This window comes from Microplitis mediator, chromosome 11 (genome assembly GCF_029852145.1).
Source record: "Microplitis mediator isolate UGA2020A chromosome 11, iyMicMedi2.1, whole genome shotgun sequence".
NCBI classification, from domain to species: domain Eukaryota; kingdom Metazoa; phylum Arthropoda; class Insecta; order Hymenoptera; family Braconidae; genus Microplitis; species Microplitis mediator.
In genome coordinates, this window is record NC_079979.1 from 7487279 (window position 1) to 7496752 (window position 9474).

General features: G+C 35.0%; 1 protein-coding gene across 1 annotated transcript; it reads right to left on the reverse strand.

Moving 5' to 3' along the window:
* Window positions 1–3889: 3889 nt before the first annotated feature.
* On the reverse strand, window positions 3890–5101 carry LOC130676902 (uncharacterized). The gene is made up of 2 exons (XM_057483411.1): window positions 4945–5101; window positions 3890–4815 (listed from the first exon to the last, which is right to left on the reverse strand). The coding sequence occupies exons 1-2, from the start codon at window positions 5099–5101 to the stop codon at window positions 3890–3892; spliced, it is 1083 nt and encodes a 360-aa protein (XP_057339394.1).
* Between the last annotated feature and the right edge of the window lie 4373 nt (window positions 5102–9474).

The window sequence follows — 9474 nt, forward strand, 5'->3', positions numbered from 1 at the left end:
TTGATGAGACTGAGACTGCCCTGGCTGAGATTGCTGAGACTGAGGAGCAGTTGCTACGTGTATGTGAGCAGATGAGATACGAGATTTGGTTCCCAGGTGGCTGCGTGAATCATTCGCTGGCTTGCGTGGTGAAACACCACACTCCATGGCTTCACGAGCTCTGGAGCGACCGGTGAGGAATGTACGCAGGTCCTCGTAACTTGGAAATTCTGTCGAAGTGCCTAAATGGACTTCCCAAGCCTCACGTAACGAGATATCAAGCTTTTGTACGATGAAATGGACTAGGATCTGGTCCCAATGCTCTGTTGGAGATCCTAGAGCCTTGAGAGCTTGAACTGCGTCGTTGGCAGTGTTGATGATGGCCTTCAGCTGCTTTGCAGAGCTGCTGTCAGCTGGTCGGATGCTGAACAGCTTGTCAAGCTGCGCCGAGATGAGAAGACGCTTGTTGTCATACTGTTGGACAACAGCGTCCCAAGCAGATGCAAACGAGTCCCCAGTGACTCTGATGTTTGCGATGAGACGGGTGGCATTACCCTCCAATGCCGACTTGTGGTGGTACATCTTCTCAACAGATGTGAGAGATGTATTTTCCCCGATGATCGAGACAAACAAGTCGTGGAAGTGTTTCCACTCTTGATATTTGCCTGAGAACTTGGGCACAGGGATAGTAGGGACATTAAGCCTACTTCCAGCTGGCACGATGAGACTCGAGTTGGCCAGAGCACTACCGTGAGTCGGTAGTGCTGATTCCAACTCATGGATGCGATGAAGCAGAGCATCTTGAGCTCCTTGGAACAGTTTGAGAGCCTTCTCAAACGAACCGTCAGTGAAATATTTGTGTTCGACCGTCACGTTGGTCTTTGATGATAGTAATTTCTCGTGGTCGTCAGCAAATTTGCTCCAATGTTGGGTGAGAAGCTCCAACTTCGAGTTTGCTGCACGTAATGAGAGCGTGTCGACTATGCCGGCTTCAGCGGATGCCGCAACGGCGGTGGAAACTGAGATCTGGTGCATCTGCAGCACAATTTTGTTAGCCACAGTAGCCATGTCTGTAAAAGAGCTGAATGAGACACAAAAAAATGCAATGCTCAATTGAGCCTGAGAATGGTAATGAGACAAAGAACAAACTGACAGTAATTTTCTGCTTGATGACGAGACGCTGAGAACAGTCGCAGATGAGATTCTCTGATGATGCGTTAATCGATGAGAGTCTAAAAGTACACTTGACACTTCACACTAATTAATTCACACAGTGGTGTCCCTTAATTAATTTCCACAAGTGCAGTACCACGTCCTGGGTATTCCGCAATGCACCTGTGTTGAAGTGATAAATACGAAACTGCACAGAAGTTACTTAGCGTCACTGAGAAAGTTTAATTTAAATAAATTTATTCAACCAATTCACACGATCCGGCTCGAAGGACCAAAAAATGTTTAAATAATTAATATCTAATTAATTATATAATGAGAGGATGAGAAGATCTGGTGTGTGTGAATTGGCGGGTAGTGAATAAATTTATTTAACACTGAATTTGCAATTAATAAACACTATAAATATTTTATTTACAATATATACAGTTTATGCTAATTATTTATGATGAGACTTGCAATTATTTAATATCAGTAATGTTTAATTGATGAGACTTAAACTCGCGATCAACACGTGGCCAAGATGGCGACTTGGCGGTAACTATGCCGGTACACGAGGTGAGAACATTTAAATGCTAGAAACACTGAGATTATTTATGAGAGCAAAAATAATTAGTTGAATAATTACTATGACTTACTACAAACAAAATGCACTGAGTAATTTACTAAGAAAGCAAATGATTTTATAATAATAGAAAGATTTGATGAGAGCACGAGGCGTCTGCCATGAAAACTGTAAACTATATATATGAGAGAGAGCGTTGAAAGAGTGAGTGAGACAGCGCATCCGTCTTTGTCATCCCCACTCCAGCGGTCTTTTATATGAGAACGCGACTAGCGGAGCCGCCTATAGTAGATGACTGATCGATAATACGGACGATAAGATATCGACAGTGAGAATTGAATATCTGAGCGCGGGAGATTTGAACACACACATTAATGATTCCAAAAAAAATACATTTTTAACTCAATACCTCACCCATTTTTTTCTCTGGAGTAGATAGACAAGGGGCATTCTGGATACAGATCCCCTTACCGACCCACTTATCGGCCCGGGTTCGCATCCGTGCTGACAATAGTATAGTAAAGGGATGTTGTCTGGGTTGATAAAATTGTGGATGTTGACCTTGGGAGCGTGCTGCGCAATAAATGATGGTCACGCCATAGGAATTTCTGATGTATTTTGCACAGTATTTTGAAATAGCGTTGCACAATATGTCGACCTTGAGTGCGTGATGCGCAATAAATGAAAGCCACGCCATGGAAATTTATGATGTATTTTGCGCAGTATTTTGAAATGACGTTGCACAGTCATATGATTTGGTTGTCGAGGAATTTATGACTCATAATGTGTATTATTGTGAGGACTTTATCCTTTTTTTTTTGTTGTTCATTTTTACATTTTAATAGTTTATGAGCGTACGTATTGGAAAGTTATTGATATTAAGTTATTGAAATAATGCGTGGTATTTATTTTTGAGTGCTCTTATATATTACATCATCGATATAAATGAACAAATGTCGTACTTGTTGGGAAGAAAGCTATAAAAACATTCAATTTTATTAAAATTTTTCAGTTCATTTACTGAAATCGTTTATCGAACATTTGTGTGGATCATAAAATTTTAAGAAATGGAGATTATTTAAGATTTTGTGGGCGTTGAAGATAGTGAAAACGAATGTGTTATTGAGGAATTGGGTGCAGTGAAAATCCGAAGCACCAATAGTGATGTTCAAGAGTGGGGTTGTTCCATTTCTAAGCCACCTTTTGAATGGAATAATTTGTCTGCAAAGTCTAAAAGTACTAATTTATGGTTGATACGTTATCGTCATCGTCATACGTTGTTTTGGACTTCTGATAATTTACTTTATGCTAATCTTAAAGACGTATTTAATGAAATTTTGACAGGTGTCAGTTACATTTATGTACGAGGAATTAGAAAAAAAATCTGGCTCCAAGATGTCATCGAATATCGTATACCAGTTATTGATCTCAATGATTTTGAATGTCCTTAACCACATACAGATGGTGTACTCTCATGTATAAATAAGGAATATCACGAAAAGGTTAATAATTACAGCTGTTCTTTTGACAATGTTCAGCATGAAAAATCTATGTTTATAAATATTTGGGGTACAACGCCGTCATTGTTAAAATCTTTGAGACTTTTTTATCTCCTCAAGAGTCTAGTGAATATGACTGCTGAAGATATTGCTGGTTTACCCAAAGAATAAATTTTATGGTATGCTCCGGAAGATATCGGTAGAATTTGGGATAAGTTACCACAGGCCATAAAAATGGATAAAAAAATCGTTGGTTATCGTCGATGTGTTGGACATTGTGATGCACCCAATGAAGATCAATTTGATGGACCTAAGCCCTTTATAAAAGACTGTTATCTTTGTAAATTACATTCTTGCAATTATGAATTTTCAAGTATACAATAAAAATATATTTAACTTAAAACGCATTGTTTTTTTAATAATAATGAATGAAGTGTTTGAAAAATAAAAAAAATTATTAATTGAATTTATTATTGTTTTCTATTTATTGATTATATTTTAATCAATACAATATTAATAATTTTGGATACTCTTTCAATTCTTAATTTAAAGCGATCTTGATCCTGTTCTGCCTACTGTCAGGGCCCACGTCAAGTTCCTTGATACGCGAAATTCTACATACACACATTGTGTGAATATAAGGCGTTAAATTAAGTTCAACTTTCATTTTTCTTTTTCACATGAGTTTTTGTACATTGCCACTTATAGGATTATATTGTACTATACGATCGTGTAAAATTAAACAAAATGCCGTAGTCCCCGCTGGAGCATTAGCCCCTAACTCAAATTCTAAACGAACGTCCACAGGTCCAGTTTTCAGTGACTCATTTTGCTTCGAACAATCTATAACAACGAGTGGAGCTTGTTCTAAAAATTTAGCTTTAGAAAGTAAAGGCTCAGACTCTTTATTATAGTACGAAGTTTGAAAATTCGCATACATATCGTACAATAAAGCAAATTGATTGTTAGCTATATCAAGATTTAAATTTGCGTATGGATAACATTGTGAATTTAAATAAAGTTGAACATCATGAATATTACAATGATCGAATTTGTTTGCATTTGCGCGAAGATTTTTTTTTCGTGCAGTTTGAAATCTTAACACTACATATCGAGGTTTTTCCAACTGAGTCGATGTTTTAATAGCCCATATTTGTTTTGTTGTAGCCGGAAGCAACGGATACTCATACAATTCCCATGTACGAAAACTCATAGATATTATTGGGTCTTTAGCTATGGAGTCCAATAATCCAACTTTTACTTTATCAGAAACCTTGATAGATGGCATCATCCATTTCATTTTTTCTAGAGTAATTTTAAAGTCTTCATCAGCTGTTTGCATTACCGCATTGATGTCAACGTCGGTTCTTTTGATAATTAACTTATGCCGTGCACCAAAAACCACTTGAAGATAATGTTCTGCAAATCCCAATAATGTACTCATTGGTATTGATAGACCAAAATTTCCATTAGCATCATTTAAGCTGGTTGTATCATTCATCAACCAACCAGCATTTTCTAAAATCGAAACTTGTCTAGGACTCTGAGATTCATATCCTTTTATAACACTTGTCACACCCACATTACTATTTCGATCGATTTCTATACCATTTAATTCATAGCATATTTCTCTGAATAAATGGGAAATAGCTACATTTACCAGTCTTGTAGTAGCTACAACTTCACCATCAACTTTTGATATTTTACCAGACAAGTGCAATTAACTTTTACTTGGTAATAGATATAAATTTTGATCTTGAATAGCTATTTGAATCTCATTATTGTTATTATATGATGAGGATGCATAAGGTTGGTATGCATGAACTTCATAGTGCGCAATAGATTCGTCGAAGATGACGTCTTCATGCATAGCTAATATTTGTGCCATGGTAACACACAGACAAAGCAGCAAATACGAATTTTTACTTTTTTCCACCACGAACTTGGAGATTCAGACTCTTCAGAAATTTCACGGTGCGACGTGTGAGCTCTTTGAGAAGTACTCGGTGAGTGATAGCTTCTCGACATACCGATTTACTTTTATAACCGTTTCCAATTTTTGTGTTAAAAACAATTCCCATTATTGTATCGACTTTACATGCACTCTGATAGTTATTGTTTCCCCACGAAAGTTTATAAGCTTTCCGTTTTGATCAATTATTTTCAATTGAAGATGATGTATAGCTTGGACGGTGATTGGTAGGTAAATGACTTGAGACGGTACTTCAACTATCTTAGATCCTGGTGGGACTGTGGGAAAAAATTCGTGGATTGTATGCACCTGTTGTTCATTGATGTACGCACCTGTAGTAATATTACACTCAATTCGTAGAGCGTTAATGTGAAAAATGGCAACTACTGAATCAGACTGGTGTGTTTTATTTGGCTGAAGAACGCGCTTAGTGAAACCCAATATTCTACCAATTGAATCATCAGGTTCGAAATTTATTTGTTCACTGCATTTAATTTCACAACGCAACTGATTGTTGTACGGTTTTAGACTAATAGTTACACTTGGTAAGCTTTTCGTCAAATATTCACAGATATCATCAAGTTCATAGCTTCCAGTTGGAATTTCAACAACTTTATCACTCAAGTAAAATTTGTTGTGTCCTACATCAATATTGGGAATGGCATTAAATGTTAAAAATTCAATAAGTCCAAGAGTGTACTTTTTAGTCGGTGATAATTCAATAGGTGGAAAGTACTGTGTTTCTAGTAGGGAAGACTTTCCTGATAATGTCAATGTAAATGAATCATCCATGACTGATGTCATCTCACTACGCTTCCGTTGTTTTATAGAGAAATTTTAGACATAAATGACCACAATATATAGTGTCGAATTTTCGATATCGTTTGTGATTATATTTTACGCTACCAACACCGAGATAATTAATGAGATCTTGAAGTGGTTGTAAGACACCAAAATTGTCAAAGTAGATGACGTCATTGTCATTTTTCATATATGCCACCCAATGGGTTCCAGGTCCATCTTTATCATCAAGATTTATAATGGCTGACTCGTGCTTTCGTGGACCAGTTTTAGGTGTTACGTCTGGCAAAATTTAGACGATTTTATTTTAATTTTATAATTTTTTAAATAAGTAAACAGAATAATGAGAGTATACATTAAGTGCCTCGATGGTCAGTTTTAGAAATCGTTTTGGTGCGTCACGAAAGCTTTTAACGGCTTAAACCAAAACAAACAAATAAATAGGAATTTTTATCAGTTTTCGAATACTAGATAAGAGCTGAACACATTTTAAACTCATTAAAAAAAATGTTTTAACAAAACAAATGACTCATTTTTAATGTTTTAGCTAAAAATATTTCATAAAGATAATTCATAAAAAATTATTTCATAGTCCGATAAATAATAACATCTTATTATTTTTATAAATAATAAATAATGTTTAAAGGTTCTAGGTGAAAAATACCAGACCTAGTAAATAATATAATATTCTATAAATAATAATTAATAAATAATAGTAAATGGTTCTAAGTGAGAACACTAGACCTGGTAAATAATTTAGTAGGTTATTAATAATAATTAATAAATAATAGTAAAAGGTTCTAAGTGAGAATACTAGACCTGGTAAATAATATAATATTTTATAAATAATAATTAATAAATAATGCTCAAAGGTTCTAGGCAGCTTGCCAGGCCTGATAAATAATAGCCAATAATAAATGATAATTTAATAAATAAATAATAATTCATAATAGTAAAGATGATGTACATGAATATATGATGTACATGAGTATGTGTATGTATGCGTGTGTGTGTTTTGCTCACGTGTAAATGTGCTTGCGTGTGGGTGGACACATATACGCACACATATGTACACATACTCATACGAGGGCATCCACTTGTAGTGGGAGTTCATACGACACTCTGGAAAATCTAAGAGTGAGGGTAAGGGCCCAGGAATTCGGACACTTAATTGGTCACGCTTTTTCCCCCAATTGAGGTCAACTGGAACGCCCCGAAAATCGACACCCGAAAAATTGGTCGTGTGAACTCTCTCTCTTGACCAGGATCTCCAAATATGCGGATCGTAAATCAAACTTAGGTTCAGTGGCCGGGTTCCCCCGGGATCCTTCACGTAGAATGGACGAGTATATTTTTAATTAGAGTCAGTGAGCGTTATACTAAGTGTTCTCTAGTATGTCTTTTTATTTAAATATTTTCGCAACGGTAAATACTGCAAGGTGGAAACCCAGGTATGTTAATAAATATTTAATATAAAATACCACAGATAAAATTTTGTAAGAGACTGAGAAATAGTCTGGTCACAAATTATTATATTTGAATTTATATGGGAATAATTAAATTTTGTAAGAGACTAAGAAATAGTCTGGTCACAAATTATTATACTTGAATTTATATGGAATAATTAAATTTTGTAAGAGACTGAAAAATAGTCTGGTCACAAATTGTTATATTTGAATTTATATGGGAATAATTAATTTTGTAAGAGACTGAAAAATAGTCTGGTCACAAATTGTTATATTTGAACTTATATGGGAATAATTAACTTTGTAAGAGACTGAAAAATAGTCTGGTCACAAATTATTATATTTGAATTTATATGGGAATAATTAACTTTTGTAAGAGACTGAGAAATAGTCTGGTCACGAATTTTATATTTGAATTTGTATTTTGATTAATTAATTTTATTTAAGTGTTGTTTTAACATTTAAATTTTGTGTTTAGAATTTATTTTGGAATAATTAGTTTTTATTCGTTTTTAAATTGTATTTGAATAATTAATTTTTGCTACGTGCCGTTTATCATTTTTATTCGGTTTAAGATTTGTATTTTGGATAATTAATTTTATTAAGTGCTGTTTACACTTAATATTACGTTTAAAATTGTAGTTAAATAATTTTCAATAACTAAATTTTTGTAATAGTTATTTAGCAACCAATAATAATTGTACGGTTTTACAATATATGTATTAAATTTAAACCGAGATTTTATCATTTAATTTAACCTTCACCAACAATATTATTAAGACAAAAACCTCTGGAGTTCCCGGTCTATAGGCTTCGGCTTGGGCCAAATACTCACAAACTTAAATAATTACGTACCAAATTTTGGACGTAACATAGGTAAATTATTTCGCATGTAAACTCCACGAAAATAGAGTATTTTCATAGCTTTTGCATACTTTAAAATGTCAATGTCGGTAAGGGCTCGATGTGGTAGCTTTACAAGTTTTTTGGCGGTTTCAAGTAGAGACCTAATCCAGATTTGTAGGGTCTCAAATATAAATCTTTACCCATAGCGATTGCTTCCATTGTAGAGTTATGACGTTTAACTTCGTCTAACTGATGTTTGTTTGCTTTGACATTATTCACAGCTTTTGCTATGCTTGCTGCACCACCTGCTAATGCTCCAGTTGCACTAAGCCCAGCTAAAATAGGCACAAGAAAAGGCAAAATACCACCCACTTTTGACGGTACAGGTAAAATACTCGGTGATTGCACATTCCTTTTACCACCACGTTTTTTTACTTCATTACGAGCCCCTTTTAGTGCTGATTTAATGGTATTTTCAGAACGCATTGATTTTATTGCTGCTCGAATAATTTGTCGCAATGTTGCTTTTTTCGTCTTCTTCCCCTTCTTCTTTGATTTCCGTGTTTTGTTCATCCCCATACCGAATTTTGATTTGGCTTTCATTATATTGGTTGTAGCCCAAGCTGCTGCTTTTTCTCCAATATTTGCGTCCTTTGCAAAAACACGGTGCCAAGCTTTGTCAGCAAGTATCTTATCTACTGCGTTTCGTGCTGCTATATTTTCTCGATTTTTTGAATACGCAATAGCGTGTTCTTTACACGCAGCGTCAAGAGGATTAATACCTGGATCACCGCGAGCAAGTCTTTTTTTTAGTTTCGTACCAGGTCCACAATACTGATAGCCAGGAACTTGTAATTCGAACGGAAGATTGTTTATTACTTTATTTAAAAGACCTTTACCGTGTCTATGCACTTCCATAGTTTCATGAAGACTGATTCAACTATCTATAAAAGCATGTATTTATAGATTTTCCAGTCAGTCGTTTTTATCGTTTTACAAGTATTAAACGATGTCAATATGAATTTCAAAAAGCAAATCACACAGTTACCAATGACAAATTTTGATGGGTTTGTTGAATCGAAACAAAAGAACGAAAGCCGCTATGGAAAATTATTACCAAACAGTATAAGAGCAGTTTTTTGTGGCCCATCTAATTGTGGCAAGACAAATGCACTT